This window comes from Rhagoletis pomonella, unplaced genomic scaffold (assembly GCF_013731165.1).
Source record: "Rhagoletis pomonella isolate Grant_MI unplaced genomic scaffold, Rhpom_1.0 Rhpom_scaffold_02546, whole genome shotgun sequence".
In the NCBI taxonomy this organism is placed as follows: domain Eukaryota; kingdom Metazoa; phylum Arthropoda; class Insecta; order Diptera; family Tephritidae; genus Rhagoletis; species Rhagoletis pomonella.
The window spans coordinates 261-22,949 of NW_023461100.1; the positions used below are offsets into that span (position 1 = coordinate 261).

Genomic DNA, 22,689 nt, shown 5'->3' on the forward strand with positions numbered 1-22,689 from the left:
CCTGACATTGGCACGCACGTCAATCACTTTGACTTTGGCATCACGCGTACAACGAAACTTTGAAAATTCACACTCACGCAACATTCAAACCAACCAACCAACCAACCAACCGAGCAACCGACCGTCGAACTTCATAACACTTCATTTGCTGTCGTCGTTTGCCTTTCGCCCTACTTTTACTGGCGCTTGCTTGTCGCTCTAAACACAGACCGCTTTCGCGCCGACGACATGTTGCAGGACTCACGCGAGGATTGCTACCTCTCCACTTTGCATATTCTACACACCGATGAACACGATTCGCGTCCCTATTATTTGGTTGTGGAAAATGAGCGCGGCACCGATCGTCATGCCATTCATTTGAATGTGGAGGGTACGTTTGCAGGTGCAGAGTAATTTTTTTTTTCATTTTTTGCCCTACAATACCAGTAGATGTTGGCTTATTTTATTGTAGTGCTAGAGTAGCGAATGCCGTCGATAGTAACTAATTTGTATATCCGCATTAGAAAATTTTCATTTTTATCATTATGCGAAATATTTTGGTTGTATGTAGTTTTATTGTTGCATGTTCTTGTGTTCATTTAATGGCCTTTCACGGCCACAAGCCTGTAAGAAAATAATTACGGGTGCTACTTTAAATTATTAATGGCTAAATAAACACATTTTGAAGTAAAAATTTCTTTCTTCCACTTCTTTTATTTTTTTATTTTTATGTTGAAGCGGTAATTATTGAACCCTAAAATTCTCATAATTTATACGCAAACAAATTTAAAAGATAAATTTTTTATTTCAATTTTTAAACTTTTTCAATTGTACTTTCTAGTTAACTTTAAAATAAAAAATAAATAAATTTTTATTAAATAAAAAACAAATTTTTAATATTTTTTTTAGTTTTTTTCTTTTAAGTTAAAAAAATTTGATTTTTCCTTTTAGTTTACCTTAAATCATGTTTAAAAATATATTATTTTGATAAAATTCCTTTAACATTTTTTTACGCACTGCTAAAACTTTGCTAAATTTTTTACATATTTTATTCAGAATTTGAACCACATTTCTTTGATCTTTCTTTTTAATTCTTTTTTTTTTTTTGTGGCCTTTTAACAATTATATTCAACAGTTTTATTGAGCTCAAGGCCGTATTTAATAAAAAAAAATGTATGTCTACATAAAAATCAATTCATTGATTTTTTATTTCTATTTTTAGTAATAATTTGTGTGCTAAAAACAAATTTTATTGGTTTTTTTTCTTCATATAAATTTATATTCAACATATTAATTACGCTTGAGGTTGCTTTAATTAAAAATTCTGTAGAAAAACAATAGTAATTTTAATATGGTGCTCGTAGTTTGCATTGCGCACTGGGCTCACTGAGTAAGCCGGAATCGTTGGTTCAAATTGCAGTTAACTCGATGTAGAAGTCTTATGAGGAGATGTGGTAATCTATAAAATAGCAGCTATAGCTTCTACTATATCTTCCATTCATCTGACGACATTTTAATTATTGTTGTTTTTAATTCTTCCAATTTTTAAGTAAAAAAATTAACATTTCCATTTTTTTTTAAACTCTTGTTTTTCGATATTTCCTAGATATATTGATGCTAAACTACTTTTAGATTTTTCTCTAATAAATTTGTTAAATTTTGGCGACAAGCATTTTTTTAATAATAATATTTTTTTTAATAAATATTTTATACATCGAGTTTACTAACCGTCATTTTTTCTAAATTTTTAAGTGAAAAATAATAATTTGTAAAATTTTTTGTTGACTTTTGTATTTTTTCAATTATTTTTTGGTATATATATTTTTAAATTTTACAAACAATTCTTTACTTAAAATTTAATACATCGAGTTTAATTACTGTGATTTCTTCTTCTTATTTTTATGTAAAAAATTATTTAAAAAATTCAATCTTTAAAATTTTTAGTTTTTTCCTTATCTTGTTTAAACAAATCGAGGTCTTATAGCCGGTTTCATCAGTAATTTAAATGGAAAATGATTTCTTATTTTCTGACAATTTCCCTTAAGTGATATGTTAGGTACACAAATTTAAGTTCTCTTTAAAAATTAAATTTTCGCTCATAGCCCTATTTTGTATAATTTATTTTTACCCTTCTACTCTTTGAATGAACTACATCCACTTAAGCCTCACTTTGCTCACTCAAACGCATATCGCTAATTTGTTTACATTTTATCAACAACATCTAGTAATTGACATTTTACAACAGTAATTTAATTTAATTTAATCTAATTTGCATAAATTAATTTTTGCGATTTGATACCGGCGACGACAGCATGCTGAGCTAGCTGAGTAGTGCAGTAGTCAGAGCGTCAAAAGAGTACAAGCCTTCAAGCGTTGTGCTTATCACATTGCCAATTTTGATGCATAAAACACACACACACAAACATACTTATACATATAGTGCACATACACATACACACAATAGGCACCTCGCTGCTGTAAATGTTTTATGCATATGAACGACAATTAAGTTGTAATTTGCTTGTCTTAATTTGCGATAAGAGCCAGCACGACTGGCGCGGCGCAATCTAACCGCCATTCAAGCGACCGCTTACTTTTATGTTCGCTAAATGTTATGTTCTGTATGTATGTAAGTACACATGTGTGTTATAAAATTTGCATGAAATTCACACAAATTTTCTTGTATTTAATTTTTAATTTCACGTCGAAAATTTTCGCTCGCCCCCGCCCTATTCTTTAATTTGCAGCACAATTTGTTTACCTAAGCGGGAATATTTATGTAACAAGTACAACAAAAGTATGATGGAAATTAAACTTCTTAAAGTGCCGTTGCAAATGTAAAATAAAGTTTCGTGTGCGAATACCATTATCTTCAAATGCGACCACAGGGCGTATGAGCAACATTTTATTGGGTGGTGTATTCAATAGTGTTTTGGCTGCCGTTGGGATCACCAGAAAGAGAATTGGCAAGAGAGTTTGAAAGATTTTTTATTCTCGCGAAAGTCGGACAAGTCTTACAAACAAAGATTCCTTGCCAACTTTAATGGTGAAAAGCTTTTTTGACAAAAAGCACTTGAGCATGTTCCAACAGTAGCAAAGCACTCGCGTGCCGAGAGATATCACGATCGATTTCTTGGTTAGAGGAGGTTTTTATCTTTTTTAATTTCTTTTTTTTAATTCAACTATGTTTCAGTTTTTAGATTTTATTGTTTTAAAAAGAAAAAGTTGTATATGTATTTTTAAATTTCGATTAATTTTTAGAAACTTATTAATTTTTTCCTTTGCTTAATTTAATTTTTAGATTTTATTGGTTTAGAATTTAAAAAATATTTTAAAATTAATTCAATGTTTAGAAATATTTTTTTCCTTTTTGAATGTGTTTTATTTTTTTAATATAATTTTGTTTAGGTTTTAGATTGCACCTATTGTTTTAAACTAATTTTTTTTATTTTGATTAAATTTATATGAACTTATTTTTTTCTCTTTTAGTTTAGCTTTTTTCTTTTTTAAATTTAATTTTCTTCAAATTTTTTTTATATAGTTATTTTAAAAAGGAAAATATTTTTATTTTTTATTTCATTTAACCTCCACGAACTATTCATTTTTTATTCTTTTTCTAAATATATTTATATATTTTTTTAAATTTGATTTTCTTTAAATTTTTTGTTTTCTTTGTTTTAAAATTAAACAGATTGTCTTAATGTCATTTTATTTTTAGAAACTAATTTTATTATTTTTCTATCACTCGATTTAACTATTTACTATGTTTTTAGTAGTTTTCTTTCTCCTATTTTAGCTTTTAATATTTTAACTACTTTTAATTTCATTTAATTTTTAGCAAATTTATTGCTAAACAAATAACGCAAAATCAAAAATTTTTTGAGACTACCTTTTTCAGTGGAAAAATCGACCCCCGCACCACCTAACGGCTAAATTTTTTGGAGTTATTCAATTCCATTTAAATAATACTAAATATGAAAAAAATCGGCCCAATAATAAGGGTATTGCAAACTATTGCGCCACCCAGTAGATTAGTTCATCTTTCATACTGCATTGTCATTGGGTTCTGAGCTTAATTGGCAGTTTCAAGTATCTAGCTCTTCGAGAAATTGGTTAAAAATTCATTCCAAGATGTGGTTACACACAGGTGAAACTTATTAAAAGCTTGTATGTATAGACAAAGTGCAGCTTGATTCCAAAAATGGCAAAATTCTCCAATCGAATATCAGCCGCGCCTAACAATACGCAACATCTAGTTACATTTCTCTCATACTGCCAACTTTAGCCAATCACACATCTGTTTAATTTCCCTGTTGCATATTTTTAGACCGCGCTGCTTTTCGTTCAGGGAATTTCGGCGACCAAAATTTACCGTAGCGATTGACAGAATTCCATTGCAGATAACGCTAAAACCTCCTTATTAACAGATCTTTTAATTGACTATAACCTTGGCAATGCCTATGACCCTGACTATGATATTACTATGACTATGAGTGTGACTACGACTATGACCATGACTGCGACTATAACTTTGACTATGACTTTAACTATAACTATGACTATGACCATGGCTATGCCCATGGGGGCGTATGAATAATATTTTGCATGCTTTATCGGTGGTTGTAATAAATGTATTCATCTATATTTGTATATTTAAGAGTATGTATGTTTAAGTGTGCGCATATTATAATCAAATTAAAAACTTAAATTAATTGTAATTCAATATTTTCATGACTAACTACAAATTAACCACGTAAATCACATAGCTCATAAAATTAACCATCCTACAGCTCACGAGAAATATTTTTAAACTAAAAATTTTTTCTTTCTCTGTTTTTATATTCCCCACGGACACATTTTTCTGCTACATTCTGCATAATTGGATGCGTGAAAATTATTTTGATTTCGCAACTGAACAAAAAAAAAACGAAACGAATATAAATAAATTGTATGCAATCAATAACCGCAATACATAACGCCAACGAAAAAACGACAACAACAACAACAACATGTGAAATGCAAAAAAATATGCATTTTAACTACCACTATGTTGGGCTTTTACCGCAACAATTCCAATTGGTGGGCCGGCGGACATTACCTCTGACGCACACCCACTGCCTGGTGTCCACACTCATTGCCATTGCGCTGTGCAATAAATGTCAAAAAAAAATACCCACATCATCAACATATCCGCTTGCCACACTTCTGCCTGCCCCATCATCTGCCGCATCCGTCATCGCTGCTATCATTGCCAACGTCAATGCGTGCCTGCGCACTCAAAACAAAAACAAAAACAAATAATCATCCACACAGAACCACTGGAGATGAGCTATTTGCTTGGCATCGCTGGCGGCTGCTTGGCCGCGATACTGATTTTAATCTGCCTCTGTATTTATGCAGTGCGCAGCAAGAAATGTTGCTTCAAGGGTAAGTGTAGTTGAATGTACTCGTACGTACATTAGAGTGGTCCAAAAGAAAAATTTTCCGAGATAGGGTTTGGGGTACCTTCCAAAATTGTTGCTCTTGCCGAAAGAGGTGCTGTTGGCAAACTTTACGTTTCTAAGTATAAATTTAGAGGACGCTCATGATGCTCATATTTTACTCTATGTAGAAGTTTTCTGTACATATATTAATAAAAAAATTGGTTAAGTAACGTAAGAATATTTCAAATTTAAATTATCTAATTATAAAGCTTTAGTTGTCATGGCAACAGTCGCTTTTTATAAATGGCACCAATATTTTTGCCAGTTTCATAGCGATCCAGTAGCGCATTTCAAGGTCATTGAGCACACTGCATTGGTAGCAGTAGAAAACTGAAAGTTGGTATAGATGTTACAAATATCAAACGGAAAAAACTAAGGGGGTGCCCCGTTTTCTAAGAAGAAAATTTTTTCCCCCATATAAAAATTGGACCACCCTAATGTATGTATGTGTGTGCGTGTCGGTGTTGCGCACAAGCGAAATTCTTATAAATTTCAGGCGAGTGTATGTATGCAAATATATAAGTATTTTATAATTAATCGTATATGAACTTACATACATTATACATATTTAGTATCTTATGAGTGCGAGTTTATCTGAAAAATTATTGCGTGCTCACCACCATACATGCAAATGCTTACATTCGTGCATATGTATGTACATGTTTGTATTAATCTGTCTTAAATTTAAAAACATCTCATCTTACCGAAGATAAACGCCGATTTCGCGTATACACACTGATGTATGTATGTGTGTGTGTGTGTTTGTCTTTGTCCACAATTAATTAACATTTTTCGCTGGTTTTATTTTTCCACTCACTCCTCACTTGCTATTATCAGCAGTCGCTAGCAGATATTCATTCCAACCATCGACGAATTTCTGTTTTGCTCCTTTGCCACTTCCACTTTTTACTCATTTCCTACTTTTAGCTTTCAAGTATTTCAAGCATTTTTAATTAAAATGCTTTCCTCTCATACACAAGTAGTGAATTTGTGTATGTCAGTGATGCATACATATATTCATGCATATAAACATAATTAATCATATGCATAAGTAACTGCAATTGCCTGTGATTTCCTTTGCGTACATTTTTTTCGTGTAATTATTACTTTCCTTTTACTAAAATTATCAATGTCCTACTTATGATATATGAAAAGCGTTAAAATTTTTATTACAAAGACTTGCCGACTTGAAGTAGAATTCGATAGACTTTTTTAGCCGAAAAATATAAATATACACCCCGTGTCAAAATTATAAGCGCACCACATATTGACAAGTTTTAAAAATTTATTTATAGTAGCCAGCTGCAGCACATGCTATCCGATTAATTGAGAAGCACCCTGGGCCGCTTATTACATGGCGTTTCTTTTTTTTTCGAACTATGTAAATTTTAAATTTTGATTTCTTTCTGACAGTCAGCTCACGAAAATAATATTTTAATCGACCTTGGCCTGAATTATGACTCCTTCAAGTGCAAGTGGCTCTGCGGTATTTTAAACCTTTCCCAGGGGAGTGCTTGTTTGAGATACTTCACACTCAGGTAACAGGTAGGGTTGCCAACCGTACTATAGTATATAGTATTGTACTATTTTATCGGACTACGTACTTTATACTGTTGGAAAAAAAATAAACCTGTATCTGTTGATACTGCGACCATTTTGATTGTAATCAAATAATCCTTTTTAATGCCGGCTTGAGGTCATCTCCGGAGGAGATTGGAATATATTGGGAAATAATCTATTTTCATGTGTTTTAATTCCATTAACACGCTGACCTCAAGCCGGAAAAAAATATAATATGCCAAAATACTATATTTCTTTAATTATAAATATTAATATATTTTAGTAATTTGCAAGAAAAAATTTATATTTAAATAGATGAGCTTTATCCTGAAGTAAAAATATTGAAATAAAAAAATTTCTTTAAAATAAAAGATCATACTGAGTTTATTAATAAAACCACAGACCAAAAATTTCAACATTAAAAAAAAAATAATGAATTACCAAATTTACTTAAAATTATTTCGTTCCTGCTCTCTATTCCTGCAACTTCGGCATTCACAGAAAGAGTTTTTTCTATTATGAATGTCAAATGGCGAGATGAGAGAAACAAAGCGACTACCTCACTAATAATAATAAAAATGAATTTCATATCTTTTATACCGCTGACTGTTCAGATACAAGCTTCTTCTATATAACTCCGTAGTCAGATAAAACAGTAAGGAAATCATTTCAATCGATGCTTTATATTCCTTGCCACAAAATTTTCATATATGAGTTTTTTATAAAACTGCTCTATCTACATATTAGGAATGTGGAATTTTAGACATCCGCGGATGCGAATGCGAATGTTAAATATTTTTAAGAAATAATTTTGCTGAGTACATTAGGGGATTTAAATAGGTAAATAAAAAAGGGAAAAGTTATAAATTTTTGATAACGCTTTTATTGAGTACTTCAATTGTATTTAAGAAAGAGTAATTTTGCTGCCTTTTCGGGTTACAGCCTGTTTCCTAACGGGTCGTAAATCAAACCTGCGCCACTAAATAACTGAGGCGACAAACTTGAAAAACTTGAAAATTGACAAAATTGTAAATTCTTTTCGATTGACGCTGTACCAGTTGAGAGGTCTTTCAGTTATATTTCTTTTTTTATTGCGGTGCAATAATTCCTTTTTGTGAATTGCATCGGGGCTGCAAATGTCGGATGTATCCTCCTGACTTTCATCTTCACAATCTAGCATCGTGGCAAGATCGTTGTTTAAACGCCGTTATGTTCCAATTTGGAGCACCAACTCTTTTGGTTGTTTCAGAATTCGGAGAGCCTGCTACGTCATCAGCGTTTTTCGATCTTCGTTTTTGTAATTCATTTTTAATCCTGTCTTCTGTGACTGGTTGGAAAATTGTGCGCTTATAGCGAGGTTGTTTTTATTGACTTGTAGGGGTTTTCAACTATTTTTCCGGTTAAGCAACAGGACCTAAACAATTTTATTCAAAAGAAGTTGACATTTTTCCTGGTGATTTTTGACCAATTTACAACTTTATATATGGGTTTTCATCTGTCATTTGATGTTAGCTTATTTTCATATTTTTCGAATTTTCAGTTCACATTTCCCACATCTAACCTCCTTCTCCCACTCTTCTCACTCAACTGTGACTCGCGTAATTCACTTGCTTATATTGAAGTCTTTCCGAGAAATTATTAAACTCAACTTCTTTATAATTATGTAAACAACTCAAGTAAATCAACCTTAAATTTCACAGAACGCTTCCATAAAAGGCACTTTTCAGATTTAAATTGGCGAATATACTTGTACGTCCTTCAACATCGTTTGGTCGCGACCCGCTCTCTTGCCCACGAGACGACGTTTTCCGGCAAACATTTATTGAAAGTTCTTACTTGCCACCATTCATCCAACTTTTGTTAATTATAATTTCTTTTTTGTTTTGTTTTTGTTTTTGTAAACGAGCTGTTAGCAAACAAACGAGTAAGAAAAAGAGAGAAATCAAATGTAAGTGGTTGTGAAAATAGCATTCGAAATGGAATTCAGAAGTTGCAATGTGATGGCAATGAATGTGAAAAGGCGAGATGGAAAAGCGATACAAAAAAAAATATATAAAAAAAATAAAAAACAAAGCATCCGGTTGAAATGGAAAAATGAGCGTAAAGCGCAAAATGCGAGTAACGAAATTAACATCAACACAAACAATTAACAACACAAATAATGTTTATTAATTACTTGCGCGTTGAATCGCCCGCCAACAGTGTGGCACAGCTACAACAGCAACAAGAACAACAAGAACAACAACGAAAGCTGTATTAGAGCAGCGCTAAGTTGAATATAACAGTAACAACAACAACAAGAACAGCAAAAGCAAATTATTCATCCTGTTATACAGGTTTAAGCGCGCACCTTCCCGCTCCCCTCTCCCCGCTCTCTACTTTTACGGTAACTTGCTTTAGCCGGCTGCCATTTTCACTGGCTGCCGTGGGCTATGGTCGCGCTAATTACAAAAACAACTGCGCATGCAACAACATTACAATAAAAAAAATACGCAAATAATGATATTTAAGAGCAAAGGCAACCAAAATGTGTGGGGAAATTGGTGGACGAAGCGAGGTAAAAATTAACTTTTCGCGTACATCTTTTTCCAGCAGGAGAAGGAGGAGGAGGAGTAGGTGAGCATAGAGACTTCAGTGAATCCTTTTTTTGGCAGTTTTTTTTCGCTCGCTTTTGTTTATGCGCATAGACACAGACAAACACAACGCACAGACACAAATGATTTTGCAGCAAAAAAAAACGCACAACAAAGACCGAGGAACAATATATTGTGTGCCATAAAATTTTCATTAATGATTTTCCAGTCGTATTAAATAGGAGAACCAAGCCTGCGGCGTTCAAATGAAACTGTTCGCCATGCGCACAGGCGGCGCATGCGAATTTTGTCGCTGCGTTCACCCAAAGCCCAGCTGTTCGCTATCCACAGCTTGTAGCCCAATAACAGCGGCGAGTGTCGGGGCGCTTTAAATGGTGCCTTCTTTAGTTGCTGTTGCTGCTTTGGCCTGTGTCATCTCCACAGCTGCTGCTGCTGCTACTGTTGCTGTTGCTTGCTATTGTCTTCTCATCGCTTCCGTTTTGCCAACAGCTGTGTGTGCCGTCGTACGCCGTTCCACCATTCGCCGTTTCCGTTTCCGCTCGATGTCGTTGCGACGTTGTGTCCACTGACCACGTCAATTCGTTTTTCTCTTATCGCGCACGTCAAGAAGATGGCCACTGCAGCAGCTGCTGTTGTTAGAGTCATCGACCGCTACGTAGTGACAAGCTGACAGCAACTATATTCGATGTGTTTACTTGGTCCAAGGAAGTAATTAAAGTGCAAATTTAGCGGATGGGCGGATGGGCGGATGGGCGGATGCTTTAATATTGGCATTAAGAATTTCAGTTCCCCGTTGCACAAATTACTGAAGATTTAAGCAATTGATTCAAAGTAGTGATGGGCATGCAGACCTAAAAATATGGTTATTTAATGCAGGGTCCGAACATTACAGTTATTGATGAAACTATCATGACAAAATTTACTATGAAGGAAATGTTCTACAACTTTTACTTTTAAAAGTCATCAATATAAATCAGTCATCGACTTCTATTTTTTAAATCATTCGTATAAAGTCATTAACATTTTTTTGCAGTTAAGAAGGTGTTGGGAAACAGAAGTTTACTAGATACGACTTATACAAATGACTTTTACAAGTATGATTTCAAAAGTAAAGGTCAGTGACTGATTTTTATTTATGACTTTTATAAATAAAAATCTTCGATAACTATTATCTAAGACATATAATTTAAAAATCAAAAATAACTGTTATTTGCAGATTATTTAGATAAAAAGCAAAAATAATTGTTATTTTGCATTTATAAAGTAAAAGTCAGAAATAAGGGTTATAAAACCCCTAAATTCTTAAATTATCTCAAAACCCCCGAAATGTTCTCGAAATATGCTCTGGAAATCCCGATATAGTCGCGAATATCCCGAAATAAACCCGAACGACGTGCTATTTATCTATCAATTTTTGTTGAATGTGAAAATTTAAAAAATAATCAAAATGACAATTAAAGGCTCAGCAACGTTTCCTTAAAGAACAAAATGCGATCAAACGTATCGGCAACGTTCCCACGAAGAACAGAATGAGAACGAAACCTTCGGAAACGTTTCCAATGAAAACAAAATAAGAACAAAAGTATCGAAAACGTTTTCAAGGAGGATCAAATGAGTACAAAAGTCTAAGGAACGTTCTGCCAGAGAACAAAATGAAAACAAAATTTTTTTTAACCTTAAGAATTACAGAGGCGTTGCGTGTTGGAATGAAAAATCGTTGCCGAGAGAAGCACGATTGTTAATTCTAAGCCAGAAGAAAGTTGGACAATTTCAACTTCCAGATCGTTTATCGTTAGGAAGAAGTGTCCATTTATGGAAAAAAATTTTATTTTGTGTGCAAGAAAAGTTCATGTCTTAATTTTTGCGTTAACTTTATCTTTTAGTTCTTTTATGATTAATTTTAGTATTCAAACGTTACAAACCAATGAACGCTATGAGAAAAATGTTTTTCTTGTTTCCCTTGTTCCCGTTCCGTCTCTGACAGAAAGTTTCTGAGACATTAGTTCCCAAATTGTTCTACGCGATGAAAGTTCCTTAGGATTTTGTTTCCGTTTTGTTCTTTGCCAAAACTTTCGGTAGACTTTTGTTCCCATTTTGAGATCTTAGAAATGTTCCCGCAAGTATGGTGCGCATCTTTGAGAATGTTTCACAGGGTTTTTTTTACATAATTCCCACAGTTTTGTTGTCATTTCGATTCTTGGAAACAAAACTACTAGAACGACATTTAGTTTCGTTCGCGGTCCCTGAAAAAAATTTTACACGTTCACATTTATTCGGTTGAACACTGCATGACTTTAAAAAACCAATTAAAAGTTAGCCATAGTAAGTGTACCGACAGCTAGCTACTTTAGTATTCGACTACGAAATTTGCGACAGGGTGTGTGCTTTTGTATGCGTCCGGTTCAAATATGGACGCTGGAACCACAACCGCGTGACTCAGTCATTGTACTTGGTGTAGAAACATTGAACGATTGAATAAAAGAAGAAAAGGATATATATAGATGCGCCTTGCAGCTTTAAGAACCATTTTCATACGTATTTTTGGCTAAAGCAGTCGATCTTAGTTTAAGTAAAATTGGTGAAGATCCGATTACACAACCAATATATTACATTCAGCAGGCATTACCAGCACTATCAATATCTCCATATCTGCAACATTTTGAAGTGGTACCCTCAACATCTTCATCTGAAATATTAACTACTAAAAATGCATTCAAATTACCATCATGCAAATCTAAAAATAAAATTTCATGCTCAAATTGTCAATCGAATCCTTGCTTTTATAATACCAATAATTGTTTTTATGTATTCCATAACAATAACAACATTTAAAACACGACATATATTTCCTCTGAATATAAAATAATTTAACACTTTTTTTTAATGTAATGATTAACTAAAGCAAATTATTATTTAGCCATTATCAAACGGTCTTCGTTTTTCTGCTCTGCAGAAAAACAATTTACATCATTTTCGGATTTCTCGTCCCCAAATTAACTAGATAATACTTCAAGCTTTGAGCTCATAAAAAAATTGGCCTACTAAAGGCTTAACTTCATTCTAGGGTTGTGTACTGGGGGGTTGAATCTCGATTCTTTCTGAATTTTGAACATTGCGCCACCATTCGATTCGAAATTTAATGGTGTAAATTCGATTTTTTTCGAATTTTAACATTTTTTTTAATGAAAATTTTAAAATGTTGTTGAGCTCGATATTAAAAAATATAAGAGGACAACCTTTCCCTTCGATATACCCATATCAACTTCTGGACTCATATTAAACAATTTTGGCTATGAAAAGAACCTCTGCTTCGAATTTTTCGATTTGACGTTTAAAAAAAAATATTCCGTGTGTATCTGGCGTCATCAACTACAGTTACGTTACTTTGACCACCCTTTTTCAACATTTCTATGCCCCTATTGGACAAGTTATCCACATCAGAAATGCGTTGACAAGTGAATAAAAATAAGAACTGACTTGCTGAAAAATTATTTTACTAGGTTCCAATTGTACCTAAAATGGTGTTTGTACCGAATGTACATTCAAACTAAATAAAGGTACGATTGTACCAACTTTTCCATCAATGTAGCTAATCGAGCAGCTGACTATATGTGAATACCAAAAAGCGGTAGCTCAATTAAGAGGTTAATTGGCTCTATTAAATTTCTATCTGAACTTAGTATAACGCAAATGTGGTGCCACACACAGTGATGGCAAATTTAGTGTGCAAGAAGAAATTGCAGAGTGGCTGTTTTTTTTACAAATAAAGGCGAAATCGATTTTTTTATAGAACAAAATATTTTTATATAATATTTTATCTGAATTTAAACACCACAAAGTACGATTAAAAAAATTCGCCATTTTGGTAAGGTTCGAATATCGAATTTTTTTAATCTTGCACTCATTTGATACAAGCTAAAAAAGGGTTTAGATTTTGTAAGTCGTGAGCAAATTGGAATAAGTTTTGAACGAGCGTTCTTTTCGATGGAATTTGTTGGGCATATTTCCTCTAAGAACTGTGGATGTTTAATTTCTTTGGGTTTCCGACTTTTTGAATTTCTTATTACTGTCTGCAATTTTTTCTCCGCACTGACCCGACGAAAAAATTTCTTGTCAATGCATCATCATTCTTTATTCAACATCATTGGCTTTTCAATGATTAATATTCAGATTTTTTACTCTTAATTTATTTTCTTTTGTTACCTATTACTTACTTCATTTTAGCACAATGCACAAAGGTACTTCCTTATACTATTTTACTTTGTTCTAAATATCGCCTTTAACAGCCGAATGTGAGTGTATGAGAGTGAAAGCAAACACCTCGAAGCTCTTTGAAATACTATGTCATTCGAAGCATTGTGCGTTGCTTTAATTTCCCTACTAAATATTTTTTTTATTTTTTCCACTCTCTCTTCCACCAAAGTTATGAGCTTCCTCTCAACTACTCTTTCAGGAAATAAGGTCTTTCTGCGCATTTCACAACCGCGTTGTCAATAAGATTTCCTTTTTCTCAAAAGATTATTTACTTAGCTTTCAAGAAAATTTTGGTAGTAAATCAATCTTAGTTGCTTATGTAGTCCCACATGTGCCAGTTTTGTGGTTGCATTCAATCATTTTAAAACTCCCTTCATTTTGCCGGTACTTACGTACTGAAATACATTCTCACCCTCTTTAGTAGCCAAATATTTTTTAAATTTAAGAGAAAAATCTACTTTCCGCTTATGTAATTGAATTTTCTCTGTTAGCAATATGTCATTGCTGAAGTCCGAAAATTTCATTACGAAGTAGATTTGCCAAAGTTTGTACAAGCACGTAAAACATACCAGTGCGAGGTTATGTGTGTGTGTGTGTGTGTGTGTGTGTGTGTGTGTGTGCGTGGAGTGTATGTGACTTTGATAAGACATGTGTGGTACATGAGGAAACTGATAAATGGTGAAAGGAAGAACAAAATGTAAAAATAAAAAAAGCTTGTTAAAAATCTTTTGTTTTTATTGAAGATTGAATACAAATAATATGATGGAAGAACAGCAAGAATGAAAGAAATAGAATATTTAAGTGAGAGGAATTTAATAAAAATAATTCTGGAATGGAAGCAGTAGATAGAGTATGTATGTATGTATGTATGTATGAGTAAAGGAAGTCTGCTGCTTGCGACATATATTAAAAAATACATATCACTAGCTTTTAGTGAAAAGTTTCCAAGTCCTCTGTTTGTGAAAACTCATATTTTTATATACATACTTATTAGGCTAGAGAAATTTAAAGTACTTGAAGAAAATTACTAATAAGTAGTATTTTTCTTCTTCTAAAAAGTTACTGAGCAAGTAAAAGGAATGGAACACAAGTTTTTTATATGAAGCGAAAATAAACGGTTTGTAGTAAAATTGAAAAAAGATGTTAGTGCCAGATATTCATGAAATTTGACGTGAAAATATCTGTGTCCTGAACATGCCTCCAACTAGACCCGAAATAGTCCCAAAAAATCCTTAAATGATCCAGAAAATATCCTCAACTAACACCGAACTAGCCCCTAAATCAGCTCGAACTAGGCTCGAAAAAGGCTTGAACTAGTGTCGAACTAGTGCCATAAAAAGTTCCGAGCTAGTCTCGAAATTAACCCAAAAAAAAGGTTTCGAACTAGTCGCGAACTAGTCCGTAAATAATCTTGAAAACGTTTGTCATATTTGTTTTCGTTTGTACTACCTCTGAATATGTCTTGGTTTACGCAAATTTGACACTTACTGGGACAGACATCATCAAAAAAAAATACCAAAGTGAAAGTAATTTCAGTATTTTTAATATTTTCGGCTTGCTCTCATCAATACACTACTGTATTGCATTTGCCGAAAACTATGCAACGAAAGGTGGTAAACTTTTTTGCTGGGTTAACTGTCTTTACGGACAGGTCAAAGATGGAATGCGTGGTTGGTGCAGGTTTTCTCATTGAGCAGTATAACCTAAAGTTATCGTTTCGCCTACCAGACAATGCGAGCGTTTTCCAGGCCGAAACGTTTGCAATTAAGAAGGCAGTAAGTAAATTTTTCCGCTACAACGCAGGTGAATATCTTCTCGGATAGCCAAGCGGACATTCAGGTACTCTCTTCTAACTCTGTTAGATCCCATTAGTGGATTACTATAGGACAGGGAGTATAGGTCCCGGGGCATAGCGACATTTACGGCAACGAGGCAGCGGACGAAATAGCAAGTGTCGGTTCCGCACTGAATGTGTACCTCGCTCAGGGTGATTAAAGCAAAAATTATCGAAATGTATCAAGGAAAGGATTGGATTGTCTTTCAATAGGTACTGGCGCAGTTGCGATGACCAGTGCTCAAAAAAGACAATCGAACACTTTCTATACGAAACCTGCTAATTGCTTGTCACCAGGGTGACAATTCGCTTAAACCAACAAATCTCGCCAAAGCTGTGCAGCTTAAAGGAAAGTGTTGAGTTAACTTTGCCGCAGTAAGCATCTATGGCGTATCCATATAACTGTAACAAGGAAATACCGAGACGCGACTAGCTTACTTACTAGCTTTGAGCACACCGTGGACGAGCACAAATTTCTGATGGTCAATTGGCTATGAGAGTAGGTGTCTTCCTCCCTTACCGACGTCGCGTAGTTGTACATTCAATCGACTGCTTCCTTCATGGCAGCTATTTTTAATTGAAAATTAGTGTAGTATTCTTTAGCCTCAAAGCTGGGCCGCTTTAGCTCCTTAAAAGAGCACCCTGCAGCAACCCTACTGTCAAACTTGGACTTCCGCCTCACATCAGCACATCCTGAAGGAGGATGAGCTCATTGCTTTCACTCAAACCACGCAATGATCACTTTTATTGAAGTATTCAAGAGTACTAGATCATCTAAAGCTCTTACCTACTGCCCTCCTTCTGCAGTATAGAAGCCCTAATGCACTTCCTAGTGAATAAGAGGAGGTCCGTCATACTACGATTTATAGGCAAGTCAGCGATTCAGCGACCACTTAGTCACCAGGTTCAAATACCTAGCCAAAACTGGTTAAGATAAGGCAAGTCTATTATTTCTGCCACCAGTGTATAATATAGTTTTATACTTTGCGCACAGATAATCTGCAAAAATATATTAAGGTTTACCTGGTTAAAATACACCTACGCATTAGTATTGAAAATAAATAAAAATGTTTGAAAAAAGCGCGATATTATGAAATTTTTTTTGCATGCGTTTGGCGTACAACCTTTCGTGTGCCACAATGTCAGGTATCCAATCGGACGTTTGCCTACTTTGAGGCGTTTTATAAAAATTTATATTTTTAGAACCACTACATGCTTTCTTATTCCGCTTACGCAACAATCCAACACTGCATTCGTCCCACGTGTGCCATATCAATCGAAGTGGCAACACTAATTCCTTAACTGTCAATCATGCTGTCAATTTGGCAACAACGGTACTGCAAAGGAAATCACAATCGCAACACAAACATATCAAGTACGTGCGCGTGAATGTGTGGAAAAAAGAAAAAAGTTTACGTGTGTGTTGCGCAAATAACTACATACCAAATGCGCTGATCTATACCTGGCGGATGTGCACATACAACGTTTGTCAGTTGCACGTTGGTGCGTCTGTCAAATTTAATTTACACTCAAAAATGTGCGTAGCTGCAGTGCGTGGAAGCAAAACAAAAGCAAGGCCAGATGAGTGGGTGATATGTATAAAGGGCAAAAGTGTAAATGGAAGTAGAGATTCAATTCCATTTAAAAACTCTTTAAGAATGAGCTTATCATTAAGAACGTAATGAGTTTAGTTGAATTCCAAAAGTTTTTAGTTTTGATGTTATGGCGGCACTGGTAAGCCCAGCCTAAGTTGGTTAGACCATCGTTTCGTCAAACTCGACTAACGTTAGGCGCAGGAAACTTGTACCAAAAGGGGTGTTAGCTGAGTGGGTTTATGTGACCAGATGTCCAGACCTTACTGGCCCAGAGTAGCGCGAGTTTTCCATGGCAGCTGGGGCATTTATGTGGCGAGAATCACTGCAAGTAGTGACGGTCTCCCTGTAAATTTCGTCTTAGCTTGTCGGTACCCCAACGGATGTAACGGTTGTTTCAGGTACATCTTATTCGCGTCCGTATATTCAAAAAGACGCTTTCTAACGCGTTTCGGAGGAAACTCTACCTTTTGCAAGTGTCTGCTTGGATGCTCCTTGCTTAGCATTATATAGGTTGTGCTGTAGAACTTGGGCATTGATTCCTCACTATGCAGGAGCTGTTCAGGCGACATTAGAAGGCATTCTGTAGTAACTGTGTGGCTCTGTGACAATTACTGTTGTGTGCGAGGAGAAGGAGGGCAATTTTAAAAGATAACCCCTAGAATTTTCCGGTTATGTACCGTTTGTGCAGGTGATAAAGGAGTCGCTGTTGATTTCGCCGAGGAGAAGGTTAGGCTTCGTCCAATGAATAAGTGAGAAATTTTGTACACAAGTCATTGATTCCATTTCCGTATGCTTATATCGAACAATCGGCAGAGTATGAGATCTGGGAAGCTCCACAAGTATTTTATCCTAAGTATTAGGAGGATTCATATGTTTCCGGAATGAGGGTTCCGTGAGTAATCTCAAGCTCATTAAGCCACTCGTATACAACCAAACTAAAGAGTTAACCGAAGCTCTTTGCCTAAGACAATAATCTTTCATACCATGTAGCAAGTACAAACATATCGCTCGTACTCTGGATAAACAACATAAATAAAAAATTTGAAAATGCGGGACAATTGGCTTGGGACTATTCTTTTTTTTTACTAGTTAAATCGTCCTTAAGTAGATTGATAGATTGAGAAGTACAAACAGTTTTTTCGCAAGAACTTAGCTGTGATTTTATTGCCAAAGATTCGTTTCTTACTAATGAATATTTAAACAGAAATCACTTGAAGTTTACAAAGTCACCAACACAGTCGTCGTCACATTCTTGGTGTTTTATTAATGACTAAGCTAATGAATTAGATGGTGCTTGTCTGACGCAGTCTGACGCCTAAGCGATTTTGGCTTAGTCCTATTCGGTAGTCGTTTCTCTTCTATGCTAACTGATGTCAGTAGGAAATGGCAGAGAAGGCTTTTCTCTTCTTATGCTACCACCACTGGATTCTGCGTTTAATACCGCATGACCCATCTTACAACTTGTTGTTCTATTGTCATCAGTACTCGCCGTCGTTAACGTGTAAAGATCATCATTCCTTCGATTGCTCCAAGGGAACCCTCAATGTCAATGCTTCTGTCCGTGCTGGTGGGACATGATGAGTAATTTATGAGGTGTAGTTTTGTACCATGGCAGAGACTTTTCCTCTAATTTTGCTACTCAGTCGGATGTATCACTTGGTGGCAAGTGAGGTTCTTCATTGGATTTCGAGGCTGATGTGATCGGTGTCAATACTGGTTTCCAACAAAACGTAGTCATTAACTTTTCGAAGCTATAACTTATACTTGGAGGAGGCAGAACAGACATTGCGTCGGTTAAGGCCGATGATATCGATGTCATCTACGCCGTTGTACACTGCCGTATTAGTGTCCCGGGGATAACAAATTATTTAGACCTCGAGCCGTATAGGCAGTTCCTTCTCGTCCTATCAAAAGCGACCTTGAAATTCAAAAAAATTAATTATGAGTGGTGATCTTCTTCTTGCGGGTCTTTACCACATGGTGAATACCTGGGCAATGGTGAATTTGCCCTAACTAAATCCACACTAATACGGTCTAATATGTTCGTTGACAATAGGCTGTAGCCTTGCAGGCTCCATAAGACCTTCTAAACCATATAAAGAAGGCGCATGTAAGAGTGGCAATCTTCTTGAGGATTGGTTCCAGTGTCGGCAGGCATGCGCTCTTTCGACCATATCCTGCATAAGAGTTGACGCCTGCACCTTGTCATCTTCTCGCCTGCGTATGTAGTTTAATATTTAGCTCCTTTCTCACGTTCCCACGACATTCGTTCGTCTACATAACCAGAGCGAATCAGTCCCATATCTGGCCAAAACATCAACAATTTTTGACCTATCCGTATAATTTTTTTTTTTTTGAATTGGATTTTAGAATAGTGGGTCCAAGCCCGAATAAAAAAAATCATTGGGGTATGTTCATAGTCGACATAAAGTCGACTCTAAAGTGAGTTGCAGTTTCTTGCACATGTCAAAATACTGCTAAATTTAGAGTAAACTTTACTTTGACTATGAGTATGCCCCATTATTTTTGTCAGCCTATGGGGAAATTCGAAAAATTAAAAAAAAAACCCCAACTAAGTAAAAGTAATATTTTTCCCTGTGACAAATTGCAGATTTTTAAGTTGGCACATTTTTTTTTTGAGGTCGATTCTGATAACAGAGTACTGAAATTCAAAACAGTTGTTAAAATATGGCAGATCCAAAATGGCGGATGCTTTCTTATCTTAAGCATTTTTGGAGATAAGCTGCCGCCACTTATTGAATTAGCCATTTTGAATTTCGCGATTCTACCATAAGAATTGAATTCAACGTTCCCAAAAATCTGTTTGCCACCTTTAAAATCTTTGTTTTACAGATTTTCACCACAAAATATATTTTTTTTTTTTTTTTTAATTCGGGCTTATGTAAACTTTTCTAAAATCCGTTCCAAGAATTTAAAAAAAATATATTCAATTCGGTAAAAAATTACTTTTCCAAACGTTTTTGAAGAAAATTAGACGAAAATTTCCCCTTGTGCGGTTAGGCTAAATACCTCTCCTTGCCCACGGAATTTTTCATTTTACGAGGAAAAAAAATCGGAATCTCCTATCTTTAAGGAATTTTTTGAAGTTAAGCTCACAGTTTTTTCACCCAAAAATTCTCTTCTTAGTGCACTGGACACAATACTATGCTCCAAAATACTACGAAGCTATGGCAACAAGTACTAAATCTAGGTGGAACTTAAAAACACACACGAGCTACTCGAATCGCGTTGTATGTTTTTGACTCCAAAAATTATCCACCTTCATCAGTATACTTGTACGGTTGGTTGTGATTTCCATATTCCATCGAAAAAGATGCACGAAGAATTTGTAGACACACTCGTTTGTATGACGGGGTCTGCTGATATGTCAGCAACACTAGCCAGCCACTGACAGCTAACAACAAATTTTTACAACTTTTTATAAAAGATTTGTACAAATTACTTTATGTATATATTTGCATGTAAATTTGTAATTTCCCTATCATAATGCATTGAATTTTTATGCAAATTTTACTGGACAAAAAAAATTCAACAGTTTTATTTTCCTTCTCTCTTCTCTCCGCTTTTAATTTTGTGTGTTTCTGATATTTCTTGTATTTTTTGGCATTTTTGCTCACATTTTTATTTCTGCTTACAGGTAGTTCCGGCTATAAATCATCAGATAAAGACAGGTAAGCTTCCAGCGTAACACACTTTTTTTTTATAAATACACCTGTATATACATATGTATGTGCTTTTGCGGATAGATTCAGGTGCACTCGCATCCTTTCATCCGTTACTGCTATGCCATTTTGTTACAACAGCTGCAATTTGAAATTTACTTAGTGTTTGCATAACAGCTACAATGCTTTGGGATAAATTGTTATAGATATACATATGTGTGTTAAGGCGGTCAATTTGTATGGGAGATTTATTTTAGACTATGCGCGCATATGTAGCACAGCGGGATTCTACGTGTAATTTTTAGCAAACTTGCCGCAGAAACGAAGAGGTAAAATCAATTTGGAGTTTGCCAAATTGCGAATAAGCTGCTTAGCATTTTGCTGTAGTGTCGTAAAAAAGTGCTTAAAATTTGTATAAAAACATGCTATAAGTGGTCTTTTGGTATGAGGAATCCATTTCTGCACTTAGCTTTTTCTTAAAACTTCCGCCAGATGGCGCAGCGGTGACAAATTTCATATTTTGTTAGAAACTTAGACAAAAAAAATGACATGCCCTAATGTGTGTATGTATTTATAGTTATGTGCATGAAAACGTTGCAAAAATCTACTCATATGGTCTCCAAAAACTGTAGTAGAAAATATTAGATATTCAAAACAAAGTACATATCGTGCCATTTTTGCTTTGACCACTTAAATATATCTATTTATGCAATACACTTAGAATTGTTTTACAAATTTTACGAAACTACTTTTATTTTGTTTCATTAGGACGTCATATGTGTGAGGCCTTGTGGGCCAAAGTAGCCTAACTGACATTTCAAAAAAAGTTCTAGTATCGAAACTGTAATAGCCCGAGGCACGCCCTTTTAGTTTTCTTTTACTGTAATATGCAGGATAACGTAGGTGCAATGAACTTTTTAGTAAAAGACCGCATTTATTTTTTAAAATCCTTCTTTCTCATATTACAAAAAAAAATAAAAAATTGTAGATCGGCCCCTTTGGACCTCATGGCTTCACACATATATTAATTTCAAATTTACAGAAAGTCCCAAAAGTGAATTTTTACCACCTCAAATTTGGCTCTAGGGTTGTTTCTGGGATGGACCCCTCTTCATATTTTTATTCAGGCAACAGCAGATAAGACAACTTCAAATTCGACTCACTAACGATTGATTCTATAAAAAGTAGCGTGATGCAGGGAAGATACCGGTATTAACAAGTAATTTTTAAGCAAAAAAACAAAAGCGACTTCAATTCTCATATAAAACTTTAAGATTATCGATAATTTCTTTATGATCCAATGATCGGATTTAAACCAAATAAGTATGGGACCAACTACCTTTCCTTTATGAGGAATTATAGAAATCGGTTAACGTGGTCCAAAGTTATGCGGTAACACACATAAAAAAAAATATATATATATATTCCGAAAAACTAACAACCTTCTCCTTTTTGTGAAGTCGGTTATGAATTGCTAAAATTTCTGATTCACTAGCTTAAGAGGCATTTTTTGCTAGAAACTTCCTACTAATAATCCCAGTTTGCGAACATTGGGTAAACGGGCTCCCTGCCTTTGATCCCAAACTGGGCAGCTTGTGATCAGAGTGTGATCTTTAGAAACGAGTGGCGTGCTTTGATGAACTCGTCCGAATCGATTACCGTGCCAATCAAGACTGAAAGAGAGTGACCGCACCGTCAGAATGACAG

The 22,689-nt window shown here is 34.8% G+C and overlaps 1 protein-coding gene across 1 annotated transcript in view; it reads left to right on the top strand.

The window, feature by feature from the left end:
• Positions 1-213: 213 nt before the first annotated feature.
• Positions 214-22,689, top strand: part of LOC118753506 (POU domain, class 3, transcription factor 2-like) — a 28,469-nt gene continuing 5,993 nt past the window's right edge. Inside the window, exons 1-3 of the mRNA XM_036488385.1 lie at positions 214-370; positions 5,293-5,406; positions 20,958-20,991. Coding sequence (XP_036344278.1) covers positions 229-370; positions 5,293-5,406; positions 20,958-20,991 — 290 coding nt within the window. The 5' untranslated portion in view covers positions 214-228. The remainder of the gene's footprint in view (positions 371-5,292; positions 5,407-20,957; positions 20,992-22,689) is intronic.